This window comes from Oncorhynchus kisutch, unplaced genomic scaffold (genome assembly GCF_002021735.2).
Source record: "Oncorhynchus kisutch isolate 150728-3 unplaced genomic scaffold, Okis_V2 Okis01b-Okis20b_hom, whole genome shotgun sequence".
NCBI lineage: Eukaryota > Metazoa > Chordata > Actinopteri > Salmoniformes > Salmonidae > Oncorhynchus > Oncorhynchus kisutch.
The window spans coordinates 11,533,414-11,559,755 of record NW_022261978.1 but is presented as its reverse complement, the minus strand read 5'-3'; the positions used below and the strand labels follow the sequence as shown (position 1 = coordinate 11,559,755).

At 44.4% G+C, this 26,342-nt stretch overlaps 1 protein-coding gene across 1 annotated transcript in view; it reads right to left on the bottom strand.

Moving 5' to 3' along the window:
- Positions 1-2,310: 2,310 nt before the first annotated feature.
- The window catches only part of LOC109887802 (BRCA1-associated ATM activator 1-like), a 38,857-nt gene continuing 14,825 nt past the window's right edge, over positions 2,311-26,342 (bottom strand). The window contains exons 5-13 of the mRNA XM_031811140.1: positions 19,627-19,895; positions 18,970-19,127; positions 18,437-18,547; positions 17,463-17,961; positions 16,326-16,506; positions 16,163-16,236; positions 15,922-16,006; positions 14,890-15,119; positions 2,311-3,980 (exon numbers count right to left, since the gene is read on the bottom strand). Coding sequence (XP_031667000.1) covers positions 2,922-3,980; positions 14,890-15,119; positions 15,922-16,006; positions 16,163-16,236; positions 16,326-16,506; positions 17,463-17,961; positions 18,437-18,547; positions 18,970-19,127; positions 19,627-19,895 — 2,666 coding nt within the window. The 3' untranslated portion in view covers positions 2,311-2,921. The remainder of the gene's footprint in view (positions 3,981-14,889; positions 15,120-15,921; positions 16,007-16,162; positions 16,237-16,325; positions 16,507-17,462; positions 17,962-18,436; positions 18,548-18,969; positions 19,128-19,626; positions 19,896-26,342) is intronic.

Sequence of the window (26,342 nt, the reverse complement as noted above, 5' to 3'; positions counted from 1 at the left end):
GGCCAAACCCAGACGACCTACCCCCTACACCCTACCCGACACCGGCCAAACCCAGACGACACCCTACCCGACACCGGCCAAACCCAGACGACCTACCCCCTACACCCTACCCGACACCGGCCAAACCCAGACGACCTACCCCCTACCCCCTACCCGACACCGGCCAAACCCAGACGACCTACCCCCTACACCCTACCCGACACCGGCCAAACCCAGACGACCTACCCCCTACACCCTACCCGACACCGGCCAAACCCAGACGACCTACCCCCTACACCCTACCCGACACCGGCCAAACCCAGACGACCTACCCCCTACACCCTACCCGACACCGGCCAAACCCAGACGACGCTGGGCCAATTGTGCGCCCATCCTATGGGACTTCCAATCAAGGCCGGATGTGATTCAGCCTGGATTCAAACCAGGGACTGTAGTAACGCCTCTTGCACTGAATTGCAGTGCCTTAGACCGCTGCTCCACTCAGGAAGTCAGAGGGTGACTTCCAGAGTGGTGTAGGGCAGGGTGGTGTTTTTTATTTATTTATTTATTTTACCTTTATTTAACCAGGTAGGTAAGTTGAGAACAAGTTCTCATTTACAATTGCGACCTGGCCAAGATAAAGCAAAGCAGTTCGACAGATAAAACGACACAGAGTTACACATGGAGTAAAAACAAACATACAGTCAATAATGCAGTATAAACAAGTCTATATACAATGTGAGCAAATGAGGTGAGAAGGGAGGTAAAGGCAAAAAATATACAAAGTGTAGGGCAGAGTGGTGTAGAGTGGTGTAGGGCAGGGTGGTGTAGGGCAGGGTGGTGTAGGGCAGAGTGGTGTAGGGCAGGGTGGTGTAGGGCAGAGTGGTGTAGGGCAGGGTGGTGTAGGGCAGGGTGGTGTAGGGCAGGGTGGTGTAGGGCAGAGTGGTGTAGGGCAGGGTGGTGTAGGGCAGAGTGGTGTAGGGCACTCAGGACTACCTGACATGATGACTCCTTGCTGTCCCCAGTCTACCTGGCCATGCTGCTGCTCCAGTTTCAACTTCCACCTGACTGTGCTGCTGCTCTAGTTTCAACTGTTCTGCCTTATTATTATTCGACCATGCTGGTCATTTATGAACATTGAACATCTTGACCATGTTCTGTTATAATCTCCACCCGGCACAGCCAGAAGAGGACTGGCCACCCCACATAGCCTGGTTCCTCTCTAGGTTTCTTCCTAGGTATTGGCCTTTCTAGGGAGTTTTTCCTAGCCACCGTGCTTCTCCACCTGCATTGCTTGCTGTTTGGGGTTTTAGGCTGGGTTTCTGTACAGCACTTTGAGATATCAGCTGATGTACGAACGGCTATATAAATAAATTTGATTTGATTTGATTTGGTGTAGGGCAGAGTGGTATAGGGCAGGGTGGTGTAGGGCAGAGTGGTGTAGGGCAGGGTGGTGTAGGGCAGGGTGGTGTAGGGCAGGGTGGTGTAGGGCAGGGTGGTGTAGGGCAGGGTGGTGTAGGGCAGGGTGGTGTAGGGAAATCACTAAACCCATTGGCTTCAGGAAACACTCACTCAAATCATGCTCCACTTTTAAATAATAAAACAACACTCTCTCCTCTCTCACTCTTCTCTCTCTCTCCTCACTCTTCTCTCTCTCTCCTCACTCTTCTCTCTCTCTCCTCTCTCTCCTCACTCTTCTCTCACTCTCCTCACTCTTCTCTCTCTCTCCTCACTCTCTCCTCACTCTTCTCTCTCTCTCCTCACTCTCCTCTCTCTCTCTCCTCACTCACTCTCCTCCCTCTCTCTCCTCCCTCTCCTCCCTCCCTCTCTCTCCTCACTCTCCTCCCCCTCTCCTCACTCTTCTCTCTCTCCTCACTCTTCTCTCTCTCCTCACTCTTCTCTCTCTCTCCTCTCTCTCCTCACTCTTCTCTCTCTCTCCTCACTCTTCTCTCTCTTCTCTCTCTCCTCACTCTTCTCTCTCCTCACTCTTCTCTCTCCTATCTCCTCACTCTTCTCTCTCCTATCTCCTCACTCTTCTCTCTCTCCTCACTCTTCTCTCTCTCTTCTCTCTCTCTCCTCACTCTCCTCCCTCTCTCCTCACTCTTCTCTCTCTCCTCTCTCTCCTCACTCTTCTCTCTCTCCTCACTCTTCTCTCTCTCCTCACTCTTCTCTCTCTCTCTCCTCTCTCTCCTCACTCTTCTCTCTCTCTCCTCACTCTCCTCACTCTCCTCCCTCTCTCCTCACTCTCCTCCCTCTCTCTCCTCACTCTCCTCCCTCTCTCCTCACTCTCTCTCTCAACATACCAAGTCAGGAAAACGTTGACACCAGTGGTTTGAAATATCAAAACAGTATCTTTATTTATTTTCCTGGTAGATGATCAAGAGTTATGTCCCAATGGAACTCACGTGGGTCGGTCAGTAACAGTCTACTATAACCTCGTCAGTGTGTGAGGTGTCTGTAGCGATCAGGACGTGTGTTGGTCAGTAACAGTCTACTATAACCTCGTCAGTGTGTGAGGTGTCTGTAGCGATCAGGACGTGGGTCGGTCAGTAACAGTCTACTATAACCTCGTCAGTGTGTGAGGTGTCTGTAGCGATCAGGACGTGGGTCGGTCAGTAACAGTCTACTATAACCTCGTCAGTGTGTGAGGTGTCTGTAGCGATCAGGACGTGGGTCGGTCAGTAACAGTCTACTATAACCTCGTCAGTGTGTGAGGTGTCTGTAGCGATCAGGACGTGTGTTGGTCAGTAACAGTCTACTATAACCTCGTCAGTGTGTGAGGTGTCTGTAGCGATCAGGACGTGGGTCGGTCAGTAACAGTCTACTATAACCTCGTCAGTGTGTGAGGTGTCTGTAGCGATCAGGATGTGGGTCGGTCAGTAACAGTCTACTATAACCTCGTCAGTGTGTGAGGTGTCTGTAGCGATCAGGACGTGTGTTGGTCAGTAACAGTCTACTATAACCTCGTCAGTGTGTGAGGTGTCTGTAGCGTTCAGAATGTCGTCCAGTAGAGAGAGAGGTGAGTTCTGGACATGGTCACTACTCTGTGATAACACACTCTGCCTCTCCTCTAGACCCAACGACCACAGCGCCTCACACACCCTCGCGCTACCCTCACACACACTCTTCCCCGTCGACCTTTCGCAGGCTTCGGAACCAGCCCCGTCTGTCCTATCAGAATCTCTGTTCTTGTTCGGCCTATCACAACCTACTTCCCTGGACTCTTTAACCCAATCAGATCCTCTCTTCTCCTGTAACTTCCTCGTGACCTCCCGCTCCCAAACCTGACCCCTCAGATCAAAAGTCACCTTGGCAACTGTTGTGTCGTCAGTTGTCATAGCACCTTTCCCTAGCGACCGGGACGGACACACCGCGTCTCGTAGTCGTAGCAACAGACTACAGGCTTTTAAAGCTACAGGTCTGTCGCAATCAAACAGGCCATTGAGTAACGCTGTGACAACACCGAGCTCCACCAACCGAGACAGACCACACACTACAGATGTAGTTGGGTGTGTGTGTGTGGGGGGTGTGTGTGTGAGGGGTGTGTGTGTGGGGTGTGTGTGTGTGTCAGTTGGGTGTGTGTGTGTGAGGGGTGAGGGCTGGCTTGGTGTCACAGCGTAGGGGTGTGTGAGGTCAGTGTGTGTTAGTAGGGGTGAGGGCTGGCTTGGCGTCACAGCGTAGGGGTGTGTGAGGTCAGTGTGTGTTAGTAGGTTTGTCCCTCCAGAGCCACCGTAAGGGGGAGGAGCTGACCCCAGCTCTGACTCCTGGTGACCTGGTAGTGTTTCCTCCATCAGGAGCTCAACCAGCTCCAGGGTGTGAACTTTGACCTCCCAGTCCAGATCAGTGCTGCCCAGCGATAGGACAGAACACAGCGAGGAGGAGGAGGAGGAAGATGAGGGGTGTGTCTTTAGCCAGCTGATGAAGAACTGGACCACAGCACGTCTGGGGAAGCCCTCTGAATCCTGAGACAGGATGTCTAGTAACTGACCCAGGGTCTGCTCCTGGAGAGAACACACACAGTAACAACAGTTACCTGTATAACAGTAACAACAGTTAACTGACCCAGGGTCTGCTCCTGGAGAGAACACACACAGTAACAACAGTTACCTGTATAACAGTAACAACAGTTAACTGACCCAGGGTCTGCTCCTGGAGAGAACACACACAGTAACAACAGTTACCTGTATAACAGTAACAACAGTTAACTGACCCAGGGTCTGCTCCTGGAGAGAACACACACAGTAACAACAGTTAACTGACAACAGTTAATACACACTGTCAGATATACAGTGGGGCAAAAAAAGTATTTAGTCAGCCTCCAATTGTGCAAGTTCTCCCACTTAAAAAGATGAGAGAGGCCTGTAATTTTCATCATAAGTACACTTCAACTATGACAGACAAAATGAAAGAAAAAAAAATAAAAAATCACGTTGATTTTTAATGAATTAATTTGCAAATGATGGTGGGAAATAAGTAACACAAAGACTACAGCTTCATTTCCTTTTTACTGTTTGCGATTCACTAATGATTATTTTTGATTCGATTCACCGCGATTGAACCGGATTACAACTACTACAATGGCTCCAACTACTACAATGGCTCCAACTACTTACAATGGCTCCAACTACTACAATGGCTCCAACTACTACAATGGCTACAACTACTACAATGGCTACAACTACTACAATGGCTACAACTACTACAATGGCTACAACTACTACAATGGCTCCAACTACTACAATGGCTCCAACTACTACAATGGCTCCAACTACTACAATGGCTCCAACTACTACAATGGCTCCAACTACTACAATGGCTACAACTACTACAATGGCTACAACTACTACAATGGCTACAACTACTACAATGGCTCCAACTACTACAATGGCTCCAACTACTACAATGGCTCCAACTACTACAATGGCTCCAACTACTACAATGGCTCCAACTACTACAATGGCTCCAACTACTACAATGGCTCCAACTACTACAATGGCTACAACTACTACAATGGCTACAACTACTACACATGGCTACAACTACTACAATGGCTACAACTACTACAATGGCTCCAACTACTACAATGGCTCCAACTACTACAATGGCTCCAACTACTACAATGGCTCCAACTACTACAATGGCTCCAACTACTACAATGGCTACAACTACTACAATGGCTACAACTACTACAATGGCTACAACTACTACAATGGCTCCAACTACTACAATGGCTCCAACTACTACAATGGCTCCAACTACTACAATGGCTCCAACTACTACAATGGCTCCAACTACTAGAATGGCTCCAACTACTACAATGGCTACAACTACTACAATGGCTACAACTACTACAATGGCTACAACTACTACAAATGGCTCAACTACAAATGCTCAACTCTACAAATGGCTCCAACTACACATGGCTCCAACTACTACAATGGCTCCAACTACTACAATGGCTTCCAACTACTACAATGGCTCCAACTACTACATGGCTACAAATCTACAACTACTACAATGGCTAAAACTACTACAATGGCTACAACTACTACAATGGCTACAACTACTACAATGGCTAACAACTAATACAATGGCTACCACTACTACAATGGCTACAACTACTACAATGGCTACAACTACTACAATGGCTACAACTACTACAATGGCTACAACTACTACAATGGCTACAACTACTACAATGGCTACAACAACTACTACATGGCTACAGACTACTACATGGCTACAACTACTACAATGGCTCAACTACTACAATGGCTCCAACTAATACAATGGCTCCAACTACTACAATGGCTACAACTACTACAATGGCTTACAACTACTACAATGGCTACAACTACTACAATGGCTCCAACTACTACAATGGCTCCAACTACTACAATGGCTCAACTACTACAATGGCTACAACTACTACAATGGCTACAACTACTACAATGGCTCCAACTACTACAATGGCTCCAACTACTACAATGGGCTTCCAACTACTACAATGGCTCCAACTACTACAATGGCTCCAACTACTACAATTGGCTCCAACTACTACAATGGGCTCCAACTACTACAATGGCTACAACTACTACAATGGCTACAACTACTACAATGGCTACAACTACTACAATGGCTACAAACTACTACAATGGCTACAACTACTACAATGGCTCAACTACTACAATGGCTCCAACTACTACAATGGCTCCAACTACTAAATGGCCTCCAACTACTACAATGGCTCCAACTACTACAATGGCTCCAACTACTACAATAGGGCTACAACTACTACAATGGCTAACAACTACTACAATGGCTACAACTACTACAATGGCTACAACTACTACAATGGCTACAACTACAACAATGGCTACAACTACTACAATGGCTACAACTACTACAATGGCTACAACTACTACAAATGGCTACAACTACTACAATGGCTACAACTACTACAATGGCTACAAACTACTACAATGGCTACAACTACTACAATGGCTACAACTACTACAATGGCTCCAACTACTTACAATGGCTACCAACTACTACAATGGCTACAACTACTACAATGGCTACAACTACTACAATGGCTACAACTACTACAATGGCTACAACTACTACAATGGCTACACAACTACTACAATGGCTACACTACTACAATGGCTACAACTACTACAATGGCTACAACTACTACAATGGCTACAACTACTACAATGGCTACAACTACTACAATGGCTACAAACTACTACAATGCTACAACTACTACAATGGCTACAACTACTACAATGCTACAACTACTACAATGGCTACAACTACTACAATGGCTACAACTACTACAATGGCTCCAACTACTACAATGGCTCCAACTACTACAATGGCTCCAACTACTACAATGGCTCCAACTACTACAATGGCTCCAACTACTACAATGGCTCCAACTACTACAATGGCTCCAACTACTACAATGGCTCCAACTACTACAATGGCTCCAACTACTACAATGGCTCCAACTCTACAATGGCTCCAACTACTACAATGGCTTCCAACTACTACAATGGCTCCAACTACTACAATGGCTCCAACTACTACAATGGCTCCAACTACTACAATGGCTCCAACTACTACAATGGCTCCAACTACTACAATGGCTCCACTACTAACAATGGCTACAACTACTACAATGGCTACAACTACTACATGGCTACAACTAACTACAATGGCTCCAACTACTACAATGGCTACAACTACTACAATGGCTACAACTACTACAGATGGCTCCACTACTACAATGGCTCCAACTACTACAATGGCTCCAACTACTACAATGGGCTCCAACTACTACAATGGCTCCAACTACTACAATGGCTTACAACTACTACAATGGCTACAAACTACTACAATGGCTACAACTACTACAATGGCTTCCAACTACTACAATGGCTACAAATACTACAATGGCTCCAACTACTACATGGCTCCAACTAACTACAATGGCTCCAACTACTACAATGGCTCCAACTACTACAATGGCTACAACTACTACAATGGCTACAACTACTACAATGGCTACAACTACTACAATGGCTACAACTACTACAATGGCTACAACTACTACAATGGCTACAACTACTACAATGGCTACAACTACTACAATGGCTACAACTACTACAATGGGCTACAACTACTACAATGGCTACAACTACTACAATGGCTACAACTACTACATGGCTACAACTACTACAATGGCTACAACTACTACAATGGCTACAACTACTACAATGGCTACAACTACTACAAATGGCTACAACTACTACAATGGCTACAACTACTACAATGGCTACAACTACTACAATGGCTACAAATACTACAATGGCTACAACTACTACAATGGCTACCAACTACTACAATGGCTACACTACTACAATGGCTACAACTACTACAATGGCTACAACTACTACAATGGCTCCAACTACTACAATGGCTCCAACTACTACAATGGCTCCAACTACTACAATGGCTCCAACTACTACAATGGCTCCAACTACTACAATGGCTTCCAACTACTACAATGGCTCCAACACTACAATGGCTACAACTACTACAATGGCTACAACTACTACAATGGCTCCAACTACTACAATGGCTCCAAACTACTACAATGGCTCCAACTACTACAATGGCTCCAACTACTACAATGGCTCCAACTACTACAATGGCTTCCAACTACTACAAATTGGCTCCAACTACTACAATGGCTCCAACTACTACAATGGCTACAACTACTACAATGGCTACAACTACTACAATGGCTCCAACTACTACATGGCTACACTACTACAATGGCTACAACTACTACAATGGCTACAATGGCTCCAACTACTACAATGGCTCCAACTACTACAATGGCTCCAACTACTACAATGGCTCCAACTACTACAATGGCTACAACTACTACAATGGCTACAACTACTACAATGGCTCCAACTACTACAATGGCTCCAACTACTACAATGGCTCCAACTACTACAATGGCTCCAACTACTACAATGGCTACAACTACTACAATGGCTACAACTACTACAATGGCTACAACTACTACAATGGCTACAACTACTACAATGGCTACAACTACTACAATGGCTACAACTACTACAATGGCTACAACTACTACAATGGCTACAACTACTACAATGGCTACAACTACTACAATGGCTACAACTACTACAATGGCTCCAACTACTACAATGGCTCCAACTACTACAATGGCTCCAACTACTACAATGGCTCCAACTACTACAATGGCTACAACTACTACAATGGCTCCAACTACTACAATGGCTCCAACTACTACAATGGCTCCAACTACTACAATGGCTCCAACTACTACAATGGCTCCAACTACTACAATGGCTCCAACTACTACAATGGCTACAACTACTACAATGGCTACAACTACTACAATGGCTCCAACTACTACAATGGCTACAACTACTACAATGGCTACAACTACTACAATGGCTCCAACTACTACAATGGCTACAACTACTACAATGGCTACAACTACTACAATGGCTACAACTACTACAATGGCTACAATACTACAATGGCTACAACTACTACAATGGCTCCAACTACTACAATGGCTACAACTACTACAATGGCTACAACTACTACAATGGCTCCAACTACTACAATGGCTCCAACTACTACAATGGCTCCAACTACTACAATGGCTCCAACTACTACAATGGCTCCAACTACTACAATGGCTCCAACTACTACAATGGCTACAACTACTACAATGGCTACAACTACTACAATGGCTACAACTACTACAATGGCTCCAACTACTACAATGGCTCCAACTACTACAATGGCTCCAACTACTACAATGGCTCCAACTACTACAATGGCTCCAACTACTACAATGGCTCCAACTACTACAATGGCTCCAACTACTACAATGGCTCCAACTACTACAATGGCTACACTATACAATGGCTACAAACTACTACAATGCTACAACTACTACAATGGCTTCCAACTACATACAATGGCTACAACTACTACAATGGCTCAACTACTACAATGGCTCCAACTACTACAATGGCTCCAACTACTACAATGGCTCCAACTACTACAATGCTACAACTACTACAATGCTAACAACTACTACAATGGCTCAACTACTACAATGGCTTCCAAACTACTACAATGGCTCCAACTACTACAATGGCTCCAACTACTACAATGGCTCCAACTACTACAATGGCTCAACTACTACAATGGCTACAACTACTACAATGGCTACAACTACTACAATGGCTACAACTACTACAATGGCTACAACTACAATACAATGGCTACAACACTACATGGCTACAACTACTACAATGGCTACAACTACTACAATGGCTCCAACTACTACAATGGCTACAACTACTACAATGGCTCCAACTACTACAATGGCTACAACTACTACAATGGCTACAACTACTACAATGGCTCCAACTACTACAATGGCTCCAACTACTACAATGGCTCCAACTACTACAATGGCTACAACTACTACAATGGCTACAACTACTACAATGGCTCCAACTACTACAATGGCTACAACTACTACAATGGCTACAACTACTACAATGGCTCAAACTACTACAATGGCTCCAACTACTACAATGGCTCCAACTACTACAATGGCTCCAACTACTACAATGGCTCCAACTACTACAATGGCTCCAACTACTACAATAGCTCCAACTACTACAATAGCTCCAACTACTACAATGGCTACAACTACTACAATAGCTCCAACTACTACAATGGCTCCAACTACTACAATGGCTCCAACTACTACAATGGCTACAACTACTACAATGGCTCCAACTACTACAATGGCTACAACTACTACAATGGCTACAACTACAACTACTACAATGGCTCCAACTACTACAATGGCTACAACTACAACTACTACAATGGCTCCAACTACTACAATGGCTACAACTACTACAATGGATCCAACTACTACAATGGCTCCAACTACTACAATGGCTACAACTACTACAATGGCTCCAACTACTACAATGGCTCCAACTACTACAATGGCTCCAACTACTACAATGGCTACAACTACTACAATGGCTCCAACTACTACAATGGCTACAACTACTACAATGGCTCCAACTACTACAATGGCTCCAACTACTACAATGGCTCCAACTACTACAATGGCTCCAACTACTACAATGGCTCCAACTACTACAATGGCTACAACTACTACAATGGCTACAACTACTACAATGGCTCCAACTACTACAATGGCTACAACTACTACAATGGCTCCAACTACTACAATGGCTCCAACTACTACAATGGCTCCAACTACTACAATGGCTCCAACTACTACAATGGCTACAACTACTACAATGGCTACAACTACTACAATGGCTCCAACTACTACAATGGCTCCAACTACTACAATGGCTCCAACTACTACAATGGCTCCAACTACTACAATGGCTCCAACTACTACAATGGCTACAACTACTACAATGGCTACAACTACTACAATGGCTCCAACTACTACAATGGCTACAACTACTACAATGGCTACAACTACTACAATGGCTCCAACTACTACAATGGCTACAACTACTACAATGGCTACAACTACTACAATGGCTACAACTACTACAATGGCTACAATACTACAATGGCTCCAACTACTACAATGGCTCCAACTACTACAATGGCTACAACTACTACAATGGCTACAACTACTACAATGGCTCCAACTACTACAATGGCTCCAACTACTACAATGGCTCCAACTACTACAATGGCTCCAACTACTACAATGGCTCCAACTACTACAATGGCTCCAACTACTACAATGGCTACAACTACTACAATGGCTACAACTACTACAATGGCTACAACTACTACAATGGCTACAACTACTACAATGGCTACAACTACTACAATGGCTACAACTACTACAATGGCTCCAACTACTACAATGGCTCCAACTACTACAATGGCTCCAACTACTACAATGGCTCCAACTACTACAATGGCTCCAACTACTACAATGGCTCCAACTACTACAATGGCTCCAACTACTACAATGGCTACAACTACTACAATGGCTACAACTACTACAATGGCTACAACTACTACAATGGCTACAACTACTACAATGGCTACAACTACTACAATGGCTACAACTACTACAATGGCTACAACTACTACAATGGCTACAACTACTACAATGGCTACAACTACTACAATGGCTACAACTACTACAATGGCTACAACTACTACAATGGGTACATACTACAATTGGCTACAACTACTACAATGGCTACAACTACTACAATGGCTCCAACTACTACAATGGCTCCAACTACTACAATGGCTCCAACTACTACAATGGCTACAACTACTACAATGGCTCCAACTACTACAATGGCTCCAACTACTACAATGGCTCCAACTACTACAATGGCTCCAACTACTACAATGCTCCAACTACTACAATGGCTCCAACTACTACAATGGCTACAACTACTACAATGGCTACAACTACTACAATGGCTCCAACTAACTACAATGGCTACAAACTACTACAATGGCTACAACTACTACAATGGCTTCCAACTACTACAATGGCTACAACTACTACAATGGCTACAACTACTACAATGGCTACAACTACTACAATGCTACAATACTACAATGGCTACAACTAACTACAATGGCTCCAACTACTACAATGGCTACAACTACTACAATGGCTACAACTACTACAATGGCTCCAACTACTACAATGGCTCAACTACTACAATGGCTTCCAACTACTACAAGGGCTCCAACTTACTACAATGGCTGCCCAACACTACAAAATGGCTCCACCTACATACAATGGCTACAACTACTACAATGGCTACAACTACTACAATGGCTCCAACTACTACAATGGCTCCAACTACTACAATGGCTCCAACTACTACAATGGCTCCAACTACTACAATGGCTCCAACTACTACAATGGCTCCAACTACTACAATGGCTCCAACTACTACAATGGCTCCAACTACTACAATGGCTCCAACTACTACAATGGCTACAACTACTACAATGGCTACAACTACTACAATGGCTCCAACTACTACAATGGCTACAACTACTACAATGGCTACAACTACTACAATGGCTCAAACTACTACAATGGCTACAACTACTACAATGGCTACAAACTACTACATGGCTACAACTACTACAATGGCTACAATACTACAATGGCTACAACTACTACAATGGCTCCAACTACTACAATGGCTACACTACTACAATGGCTACAGGAACTACTACAATGGCTCCAACTACAATGGCTACACTACTACAATGGCTACAACTACTACAATGGCCTCCAACTACTACAATGGCTACAACTACTACAATGGCTCCAACTACTACAATGGCTACAACTACTACAATGGCTACAACTACTACAATGGCACAACTACTACAATGGCTCCAACTACTACAATGGCTCCAACTATACAATGGCTACAACTACTACAATGGCTCCAACTACTACAATGGCTCAACTACTACAATGGCTCCAACTACTACAATGGCTCCAACTACTACAATGGCTCCAACTACTACAATGGCTACAACTACTACAATGGCTACAACTACTACAATGGCTCCAACTACTACAATGGCTACAACTACTACAATGGCTCCAACTACTACAATGGCTCCAACTACTACAATGGCTCCAACTACTACAATGGCTACTACAATGGCTACAACTACTACAATGGCTACAAACTACTACAATGGCTCCAACTACTACAATGGCTACAACTACTACAATGGCTCCAACTACTACAATGGCTCCAACTACTACAATGGGCTCCAACTACTACAATGGCTCCAACTACTACAATGGCTACACACTACTACAATGGCTACAACTACTACAATGGCTACAACTACTACAAATGGCTACAACTACTACAATGGCTACAACTACTACAATGGCTACAACTACTACAATGGCTCCAACTACTAACAATGGCTTACAACTACTACAATGGCTCCAACTACTACAATGGCTCCAACTACTACAATGGCTACAACTACTACAATGGCTCCAACTACTACAATGGCTACAACTACTACAATGGCTACAACTACTACAATGGCTCCAACTACTACAATGGCTCCAACTACTACAATGGCTTCCAACTACTACAATGGCTACAACTACTACAATGGCTACAACTACTACAATGGCTCCAACTACTACAATGGCTACAACTACTACAATGGCTACAACTACTACAATGGCTCAAACTACTACAATGGCTCCAACTACTACAATGGCTCCAACTACTACAATGGCTCCAACTACTACAATGGCTCCAACTACTACAATGGCTCCAACTACTACAATAGCTCCAACTACTACAATAGCTCCAACTACTACAATGGCTACAACTACTACAATAGCTCCAACTACTACAATGGCTCCAACTACTACAATGGCTCCAACTACTACAATGGCTACAACTACTACAATGGCTCCAACTACTACAATGGCTACAACTACTACAATGGCTACAACTACAACTACTACAATGGCTCCAACTACTACAATGGCTACAACTACAACTACTACAATGGCTCCAACTACTACAATGGCTACAACTACTACAATGGATCCAACTACTACAATGGCTCCAACTACTACAATGGCTACAACTACTACAATGGCTCCAACTACTACAATGGCTACAACTACTACAATGGCTACAACTACTACAATGGCTACAACTACTACAATGGCTACAACTACTACAATGGCTACAACTACTACAATGGCTACAACTACTACAATGGCTCCAACTACTACAATGGCTCCAACTACTACAATGGCTCCAACTACTACAATGGCTACAACTACTACAATGGCTACAACTACTACAATGGCTACAACTACTACAATGGCTACAACTACTACAATGGCTACAACTACTACAATGGCTACAACTACTACAATGGCTACAACTACTACAATGGCTACAACTACTACAATGGCTACAACTACTACAATGGCTCCAACTACTACAATGGCTCCAACTACTACAATGGCTACAACTACTACAATGGCTACAACTACTACAATGGCTCCAACTACTACAATGGCTCCAACTACTACAATGGCTCCAACTACTACAATGGCTCCAACTACTACAATGGCTACAACTACTAGCTTGGTTTAATTCATATAAATCTAATATTTTAAAACAATATATATATATTGAGAAATGTGAAGCGGGCATCCGTTCTACAGTAAATGAAATGTGTAGGTCAGAGTCTCACCTGTGTCTGGTTCCCCGGCTCCCCCTGCTGGTCACTGAGTGGTAGTGTCCTGGCCAGGGCAGAGATGGCACTAGCCCTCACATAGCTCTCCTGGTCACACAGCGCCTCCAGCAGGATAGGAGTGACGGTGCAGCTTAACGCCTCACACAGCTGGCCGAGGAACTCCAGAGTGGAGTCTCGAACCTCCCAACGCACGTCACACACACGCTTCTTTAGCACGGGCAGGAGGTCTGTTACGACACACACACACACACACACATGCTTCTTTAGCACAGGAAGGAGATCTGTTACGACACACACACACACACACACACACACACACACACACACACGCTTCTTTAGCACGGGCAGGAGGTCTGTTACGACACACACACACACACACACACACACACGCTTCTTTAGCACAGGAAGGAGGTCTGTTACGACACACACACAGGAAAAAACATCAGTATAAATATCTGTTAAGCATCAACAGAAACAGCCACATCTGACCAGATATGTTGACTCCCTGTACCTTCAGTGACCAGATATGTTGATGTTGACTCCCTGAACCTTCAGTGACCAGATATGTTGACTCCCTGTACCTTCAGTGACCAGATATGTTGATGTTGACTCCCTGAACCTTCAGTGACCAGATATATTGATGTTGACTCTCTGTACCTTCAGTGACCAGATATATTGATGTTGACTCTCTGAACCTTCAGTGACCAGATATATTGATGTTGACTCTCTGTACCTTCAGTGACCAGATATATTGATGTTGATGTTGACTCCCTGTACCTTCAGTGACCAGATATGTTGACTCCCTGAACCTTCAGTGACCAGATATATTGACTCCCTGAACCTTCAGTGACCAGATATATTGACTCCCTGAACCTTCAGTGACCAGATATGTTGACTCCCTGAACCTTCAGTGACCAGATATATTGATGTTGACTCCCTATACCTTCAGTGACCAGATATACTGATGTTTGATTGGTTCTCTGTACCTTCAGTGACCAGATATATTGATGTTTGATTGGTTCTCTGTACCTTCAGTGACCAGATCAGTCAGGGAGTTAGGCTCTGCAGACACACTAAGCCACCTCAACATGGCCTGGTAGTTCTTCTGGAGCACCTGAAGACAGGAGACAGAAGGAACAGACAGACACAGACACAGACACAGACACACACACACACACACAGTGGTCATTAATCCACTAGGAAACTAGGAGAGACGGGAGAGAAACCAAACTGAGTTAGATGTTGTGTGTTGGGTGTTTGTGTGTCTCACGGTGGGGTCTGAGTCAGGGTTCTGTAGGTTCTGCACTAGAACATGGAACACCTCCACCACCCGTTCCACAGCTCCTAAAACAACAACGCTTTTTAAAATTAATTTTGTACGCTTTTAAACATGATTGTATTCCTGAACATGCTCCCAGAGTCTAGAATCTCACCAGGGCAGGTGCTAAGGCTAGCCAGGGAGTTTAGGCAACACCTCTGGACCTTGCTGCAGCCAATCAGGTTGGTGGATGCTTTGCTACAGCCAATAGCAGCCTTGCTCTCGGGTGAAGGGGAGTGGCCGTTACAGATCCTCAGGAGTGACACCACAGCAAGGATGACGGAGGCAGATGAATCCTGAGAGAGAGACAGAGACAGAGAGAGACAGACAGAGAGAGAGACAGATAAATAGAGAGACAGACAGAGAGAGAGACAGACAGAGATAGACAGAGATTGAAGGACCATATGAAAAAGAGGGGATGTTTGTCCAGCCGCCCCCAAATTCAAGTAGTGACAATGTCTGTTATGATAGACTCTTACCATGTCTGTTATGATAGACTCTTACCATGTCTGTTATGATAGACTCTTACCATGTCCGTTATGATAGACTCTAACCATGTCTGTTATGATAGACTCTTACCATGTCTGTTATGATAGACTCTTACCATGTCTGTTATGATAGACTCTTACCATGTCTGTTATGATACTCTTACCATGTCCGTTCTGATAGACTCTTACCATGTCTGTTATGATAGACTCTTACCATGTCTGTTATGATAGACTCTTACCATGTCTGTTATGATAGACTCTTACCATGTCTGTTATGATAGACTCTTACCATGTCTGTTATGATAGACTCTTACCATGTCCGTTATGATAGACTCTAACCATGTCTGTTATGATAGACTCTTACCATGTCTGTTATGATAGACTCTTACCATGTCTGTTATGATAGACTCTTACCATGTCTGTTATGATAGACTCTTACCATGTCTGTTATGATAGACTCTTACCATGTCCGTTATGATAGACTCTAACCATGTCTGTTATGATAGACTCTTACCATGTCTGTTACGATAGACTCTTACCATGTCTGTTACGATAGACTCTTACCATGTCTGTTATGATAGACTCTTACCATGTCTGTTATGATAGACTCTTACCATGTCTGTTATGATAGACTCTTACAATGTCTGTTATGATAGACTCTTACCATGTCTGTTACGATAGACTCTTACCATGTCTGTTATGATAGACTCTTACCATGTCTGTTATGATAGACTCTTACCATGTCTGTTATGATAGACTCTTACCATGTCTGTTATGTAGGGAGCGCTGGACACGGAGACGCAGAGCAGAGAGACACAGGAGGGTTTGTGGTTGAGATGATCCAGCAGGAGAGAGAGAGAGCTACGACCCTCCGTCTGTCTGTCCTGGTCAGTGTCAGTCTGTCTGTGGTCTTCATCAGTCTGTCTGTGGTCTTCATCAGTCTGTTTGTGGTCTTCATCAGTCTGTCTGTGGTCTTCATCAGTCTGTCTGTGGTCTTCATCAGTGTGTCTGTGGTCAGTCTGTTGATCAGTGTGTCTGTTGTCGGTCTGTTGATCAGTGTGTCTGTGGTCAGTCTGTTGATCAGTGTGTCTGTGGTCAGTCTGTCGATCAGTGTGTCTGTGGTCAGTCTGTTGATCAGTGTGTCTGTGGTCAGTCTGTTGATCAGTGTGTCTGTCATTGGTCCAGTCCAGCAGAGTTACTCCAGTAACCATCTGTAGAGGTCCCAGGAGAACAGCTACGACCTTCTGTCTGAGGCCTGGAGGACTGAAACAATAACCAGTTAGCTACGACCTTCTGTCTGAGGCCTGGAGGACTGAAACAATACCCAGTTAGCTACGACCTTCTATCTGAGGCCTGGAGGACTGAAACAATACCCAGTTAGCTACGACCTTCTGTCTGAGGCCTGGAGGACTGAAACAATACCCAGTTAGCTACGACCTTCTATCTGAGGACTGGAGGACAGAAACAATACCCAGTTAGCTACGACCTTCTATCTGAGGACTGGAGGACAGAAACAATACCCAGTTAGTCAGTCAGCTACGACCTTCTATCTGAGGACTGGAGGACAGAAACAATACCCAGTTAGTCAGTCAGCTACGACCTTCTATCTGAGGCCTGAAACAATACCCAGTCAGCTACGACCTTCTGTCTGAGGCCTGGAGGACTGAAACAATACCCAGTTAGTCAATCAGCTACGACTCTGTGGTCGTAGCTGTGTGTCTGTGGTCGTGTCTGTTACCAGGTCTCCGGATGGAGGGTGGCGGCGGCACACAGAGCAGCGTCAGAGGGATTCTGGGAGTTCAACATGGACGCCATCAGAGAGACGAGTCTGGAGTCACACGGACCGGACCTGCAAAATCAAAACTTGACTTATTGAACAATCTGACGTTAAATGTTCATATTTTCAAGGTGTGTGTGTGTGTGTGCGTAGTCAGTGTGTGTGTGTGAAGTGTGCGTGTGTAGTCAGTGTGTGTGAGTGTGTGTGTGTGTGTGTGTGTGTGTGTGTGTAGTCAGTGTGTGTGTGTGTGTGTGTGTGTGTGTGTGTGTAGTCAGTGTGTGTGTGTGTAGGACTGAGTGAGGACAGAGAGAAGGAGACTAATCTTATTGGACAAGTCCATGTAGTCCCTCCCCCAATTCAGTGACTTTTTTCCCCCTCCTCCTTTTTAGAACTAAATAAACAGCACGTTGTCGTAGCAACGTGGTTACCTTGGAAACACAAGCGATGTTCAGAATCAACCCAACACCATAATGCAGTCGGATCACCAAACACACCTGTATGTAGCCAGCAGGACGTCCATTAGAGCGACTGCTCTGCGGCCCTCTCGGACCAACCCCTCCAGAGGACCCAGGACTCGCCTGATCACCGAGCCCCGCAGAGGAGCCTCCAGCTCGGGGAGAGTCAGGGCCAGCAGCCTCAGCCCCTGGAGCACCTGGTGACACATCATAACAATAGAAGACCATTATAAAAACACCTTCAGAAACATTCATCATTATGAAAGGGTTCGCAATGTGAAACTTAAGGAAAATTATGATTACACAGAGAACATCCCTGGTCATCCCTACTGCCTCTGATCTGGAGGCCTCACTAAACAGAGAACATCCCTGGTCATCCCTACTGCCTCTGATCTGGAGGACTCACTAAACAGAGATGAACGCGGGTAAACATGGATGAACATGGTATTGCCTTCACTGATTGCACATAAAGGAAGATAGTTCCTACATGATACTTCCTTTGTTATCCAACTGATCTTGTGTCCTTTCTGTCATCCTGTGAACCCCGTTCATTGCTGCTCGCAGCTATAATTATCTGTCTTCAACCACTTCTTCTCCTCCCCTCCCCCTCGTTTCCTTTCCCTCCCATCTCCTCTAGGGGCACCGCTGTAAAAAAAATATATATATATGTATATATTCTCAATCAACCAATCGTACCTGGGTGTGGCTGTCTGACTCCAGAGAGCTCTCAAGGTGCTTCAAGATCTCCATGGTGATGGAACACCCTCTTCCTGGACTTGTCTCCATGGTTACGTCCAATTCTACCTCTTCCTTATTGGGTGGAACAGTGAAGCCATTCCCCTGGGTTGTGTGTGCGGTTGTAGTTGGCTGGTGAAAGGTTAGGAGGCGGGCCAGGAGGTGATTTGCGGCTGAGGCGACGAATAGGCTGGGGTCAGTCTGTAGCTGGAGGAGGGGTTTGGTCAGGCCTGAGGAGATACAATCAAATACATTTGCTTCGTAAACAACAGGTGTCGACTAACAATGAAATGCTTTCTTACGGGCCCAACAATGAGGAGAGAAAGACAAGAGAGAAATAATAGAAAAACAAAACATGCAATAATATATACACAACGAGTAACGACAACATGGCTGTATACACAGAGTACCAGTACTGAGTTGATGTGTAGGGGTACTAGGTAATAACATGGCTGTATACACAGAGTACCAGTACTGAGTTGATGTGTAAGGGTACGAGGTAATAACATGGCTGTATACACAGAGTACCAGTACTGAGTTGATGTGTAGGGGTACTAGGTAACAACATGGCTGTATACACAGAGTACCAGTACTGAGTTGATGTGTAGGGGTACGAGGTAATAACATGGCTGTATACACAGAGTACCAGTACTGAGTTGATGTGTAGGGGTACTAGGTAACAACATGGCTGTATACACAGAGTACCAGTACTGAGTTGATGTGTAGGGGTACTAGGTAATAACATGGCTGTATACACAGAGTACCAGTACTGAGTTGATGTGTAGGGGTACTAGGTAATAACATGGCTGTATACACAGAGTACCAGTACTGAGTTGATGTGTAGGGGTACTAGGTAATAACATGGCTGTAAACACAGAGTACCAGTACTGAGTTGATGTGTAGGGGTACTAGGTAATAACATGGCTGTATACACAGAGTACCAGTACTGAGTTGATGTGTAGGGGTACTAGGTAATAACATGGCTGTATACACAGAGTACCAGTACTGAGTTGATGTGTAGGGGTACTAGGTAATAACATGGCTGTATACACAGAGTACCAGTACTGAGTTGATGTGTAGGGGTACTAGGTAATAACATGGCTGTATACACAGAGTACCAGTACTGAGTTGATGTGTAGGGGTACTAGGTAATAACATGTCTGCATACACAGAGTACCAGTACTGAGTTGATGTGTAGGGGTACTAGGTAATAACACGGCTGTATACACAGAGTACCAGTACTGAGTTGATGTGTAGGGGTACTAGGTAATAACACGGCTGTATACACAGAGTACCAGTACTGAGTTGATGTGTAGGGGTACTAGGTAATAACATGGCTGTATACACAGAGTACCAGTACTGAGTTGATGTGTAGGGGTACTAGGTAATAACATGGCTGTATACACAGAGTACCAGTACTGAGTTGATGTGTAGGGGTACTAGGTAATAACATGGCTGTATACACAGAGTACCAGTACTGAGTTGATGTGTAGGGGTACTAGGTAACAACATGGCTGTATACACAGAGTACCAGTACTGAGTTGATGTGTAGGGGTACTAGGTAATAACATGGCTGTATACACAGAGTACCAGTACTGAGTTGATGTGTAGGGGTACTAGGTAATAACATGGCTGTATACACAGAGTACCAGTACTGAGTTGATGTGTAGGGGTACTAGGTAATAACATGGCTGCATACACAGAGTACCAGTACTGAGTTGATGTGTAGGGGTACTAGGTAATAACATGGCTGTATACACAGAGTACCAGTACTGAGTTGATGTGTAGGGGTACGAGGTAATAACATGGCTGTATACACAGAGTACCAGTACTGAGTTGATGTGTAGGGGTACTAGGTAATAACATGGCTGTATACACAGAGTACCAGTACTGAGTTGATGTGTAGGGGTACTAGGTAATAACATGGCTGTATACACAGAGTACCAGTACTGAGTTGATGTGTAGGGGTACGAGGTAATAACATGGCTGTATACACAGAGTACCAGTACTGAGTTGATGTGTAGGGGTACTAGGTAATAACATGGCTGTATACACAGAGTACCAGTACTGAGTTGATGTGTAGGGGTACTAGGTAATAACATGGCTGTATACACAGAGTACCAGTACTGAGTTGATGTGTAGGGGTACTAGGTAATAACACGGCTGTATACACAGAGTACCAGTACTGAGTTGATGTGTAGGGGTACTAGGTAATAACATGGCTGTATACACAGAGTACCAGTACTGAGTTGATGTGTAGGGGTACTAGGTAACAACATGGCTGTATACACAGAGTACCAGTACTGAGTTGATGTGTAGGGGTACTAGGTAATAACATGGCTGTATACACAGAGTACCAGTACTGAGTTGATGTGTAGGGGTACTAGGTAACAACACGGCTGTATACACAGAGTACCAGTACTGAGTTGATGTGTAGGGGTACTAGGTAACAACATGGCTGTATACACAGAGTACCAGTACTGAGTTGATGTGTAGGGGTACTAGGTAATAACATGGCTGTATACACAGAGTACCAGTACTGAGTTGATGTGTAGGGGTACTAGGTAATAACATGGCTGTATACACAGAGTACCAGTACTGAGTTGATGTGTAGGGGTACTAGGTAATAACACGGCTGTATACACAGAGTACCAGTACTGAGTTGATGTGTAGGGGTACTAGGTAATAACATGGCTGTATACACAGAGTACCAGTACTGAGTTGATGTGTAGGGGTACTAGGTAATAACATGGCTGTATACACAGAGTACCAGTACTGAGTTGATGTGTAGGGGTACTAGGTAACAACATGGCTGTATACACAGAGTACCAGTACTGAGTTGATGTGTAGGGGTACTAGGTAATAACATGGCTGTATACACAGAGTACCAGTACTGAGTTGATGTGTAGGGGTACTAGGTAACAACACGGCTGTATACACAGAGTACCAGTACTGAGTTGATGTGTAGGGGTACTAGGTAACAACATGGCTGTATACACAGAGTACCAGTACTGAGTTGATGTGTAGGGGTACTAGGTAATAACATGGCTGTATACACAGAGTACCAGTACTGAGTTGATGTGTAGGGGTACTAGGTAATAACATGGCTGTATACACAGAGTACCAGTACTGAGTTGATGTGTAGGGGTACTAGGTAATAACACGGCTGTATACACAGAGTACCAGTACTGAGTTGATGTGTAGGGGTACTAGGTAATAACATGGCTGTATACACAGAGTACCAGTACTGAGTTGATGTGTAGGGGTACTAGGTAATAACATGGCTGTATACACAGAGTACCAGTACTGAGTTGATGTGTAGGGGTACTAGGTAATAACATGGCTGTATACACAGAGTACCAGTACTGAGTTGATGTGTAGGGGTACGAGGTAATAACACGGCTGTATACACAGAGTACCAGTACTGAGTTGATGTGTAGGGGTACTAGGTAATAACATGGCTGTATACACAGAGTACCAGTACTGAGTTGATGTGTAGGGGTACTAGGTAATAACATGGCTGTATACACAGAGTACCAGTACTGAGTTGATGTGTAGGGGTACTAGGTAATAACACGGCTGTATACACAGAGTACCAGTACTGAGTTGATGTGTAGGGGTACTAGGTAATAACACGGCTGTATACACAGAGTACCAGTACTGAGTTGATGTGTAGGGGTACTAGGTAATAACATGGCTGTATACACAGAGTACCAGTACTGAGTTGATGTGTAGGGGTACTAGGTAACAACATGGCTGTATACACAGAGTACCAGTACTGAGTTGATGTGTAGGGGTACTAGGTAATAACATGGCTGTATACACAGAGTACCAGTACTGAGTTGATGTGTAGGGGTACTAGGTAATAACACGGCTGTATACACAGAGTACCAGTACTGAGTTGATGTGTAGGGGTACGAGGTAATAACACGGCTGTATACACAGAGTACCAGTACTGAGTTGATGTGTAGGGGTACTAGGTAATAACATGGCTGTATACACAGAGTACCAGTACTGAGTTGATATGTAGGGGTACTAGGTAATAACACGGCTGTATACACAGAGTACCAGTACTGAGTTGATGTGTAGGGGTACTAGGTAATAACATGGCTGTATACACAGAGTACCAGTACTGAGTTGATGTGTAGGGGTACGAGGTAATAACACGGCTGTATACACAGAGTACCAGTACTGAGTTGATGTGTAGGGGTAGGAGGTAATAACATGGCTGTATACACAGAGTACCCGTACTGAGTTGATGTGTAGGGGTAGGAGGTAATAACATGGCTGTATACACAGAGTACCCGTACTGAGTTGATGTGTAGGGGTAGGAGGTAATAACATGGCTGTATACACAGAGTACCAGTACTGAGTTGATGTGTAGGGGTAGGAGGTAATAACATGGCTGTATACACAGAGTACCAGTACTGAGTTGATGTGTAGGGGTACTAGGTAATAACATGGCTGTATACACAGAGTACCAGTACTGAGTTGATGTGTAGGGGTAGGAGGTAATAACATGGCTGTATACACAGAGTACCAGTACTGAGTTGATGTGTAGGGGTACTAGGTAATAACATGGCTGTATACACAGAGTACCAGTACTGAGTTGATGTGTAGGGGTACTAGGTAATAACATGGCTGTATACACAGAGTACCAGTACTGAATTGATGTGTAGGGGTACTAGGTAATAACATGGCTGTATACACAGAGTACCAGTACTGAGTTGATGTGTAGGGGTACTAGGTAATAACATGGCTGTATACACAGAGTACCAGTACTGAGTTGATGTGTAGGGGTACTAGGTAATAACATGGCTGTATACACAGAGTACCAGTACTGAGTTGATGTGTAGGGGTACTAGGTAATAACATGTCTGCATACACAGAGTACCAGTACTGAGTTGATGTGTAGGGGTACTAGGTAATAACATGGCTGTATACACAGAGTACCAGTACTGAGTTGATGTGTAGGGGTACTAGGTAATAACACGGCTGTATACACAGAGTACCAGTACTGAGTTGATGTGTAGGGGTACTAGGTAATAACATGTCTGCATACACAGAGTACCAGTACTGAGTTGATGTGTAGGGGTACTAGGTAATAACACGGCTGTATACACAGAGTACCAGTACTGAGTTGATGTGTAGGGGTACTAGGTAATAACACGGCTGTATACACAGAGTACCAGTACTGAGTTGATGTGTAGGGGTACTAGGTAATAATATGGCTGTATACACAGAGTACCAGTACTGAGTTGATGTGTAGGGGTACTAGGTAATAACATGGCTGTATACACAGAGTACCAGTACTGAGTTGATGTGTAGGGGTACTAGGTAATAACATGGCTGTATACACAGAGTACCAGTACTGAGTTGATGTGTAGGGGTACTAGGTAATAACATGGCTGTATACACAGAGTACCAGTACTGAGTTGATGTGTAGGGGTACTAGGTAATAACATGGCTGTATACACAGAGTACCAGTACTGAGTTGATGTGTAGGGGTACTAGGTAATAACATGGCTGTATACACAGAGTACCAGTACTGAGTTGATGTGTAGGGGTAACTAGGTAATAACATGGCTGTATACACAGAGTACCAGTACTGAGTTGATGTGTAGGGGTACTAGGTAATAACATGGCTGTATACACAGAGTACCAGTACTGAGTTGATGTGTAGGGGTACTAGGTAATAACATGGCTGTATACACAGAGTACCAGTACTGAGTTGATGTGTAGGGGTACTAGGTAATAACATGGCTGTATACACAGAGTACCAGTACTGAGTTGATGTGTAGGGGTACTAGGTAATAACATGGCTGTATACACAGAGTACCAGTACTGAGTTGATGTGTAGGGGTACTAGGTAATAACATGGCTGTATACACAGAGTACCAGTACTGAGTTGATGTGTAGGGGTACTAGGTAATAACATGGCTGTATACACAGAGTACCAGTACTGAGTTGATGTGTAGGGGTACTAGGTAATAACATGGCTGTATACACAGAGTACCAGTACTGAGTTGATGTGTAGGGGTACTAGGTAATAACATGGCTGTATACACAGAGTACCAGTACTGAGTTGATGTGTAGGGGTACTAGGTAATAACATGGCTGTATACACAGAGTACCAGTACTGAGTTGATGTGTAGGGGTACTAGGTAATAACATGGCTGTATACACAGAGTACCAGTACTGAGTTGATGTGTAGGGGTACTAGGTAATAACATGGCTGTATACACAGAGTACCAGTACTGAGTTGATGTGTAGGGGTACTAGGTAATAACATGGCTGTATACACAGAGTACCAGTACTTGAGTTGATGTGTAGGGGTACTAGGTAATAACATGGCTGTATACACAGAGTACCAGTACTGAGTTGATGTGTAGGGGTACTAGGTAATAACATGGCTGTATACACAGAGTACCAGTACTGAGTTGATGTGTAGGGGTACTAGGTAATAACATGGCTGTATACACAGAGTACCAGTACTGAGTTGATGTGTAGGGGTACTAGGTAATAACATGGCTGTATACACAGAGTACCAGTACTGAGTTGATGTGTAGGGGTACTAGGTAACAACATGGCTGTATACACAGAGTACCAGTACTGAGTTGATGTGTAGGGGTACTAGGTAATAACATGGCTGTATACACAGAGTACCAGTACTGAGT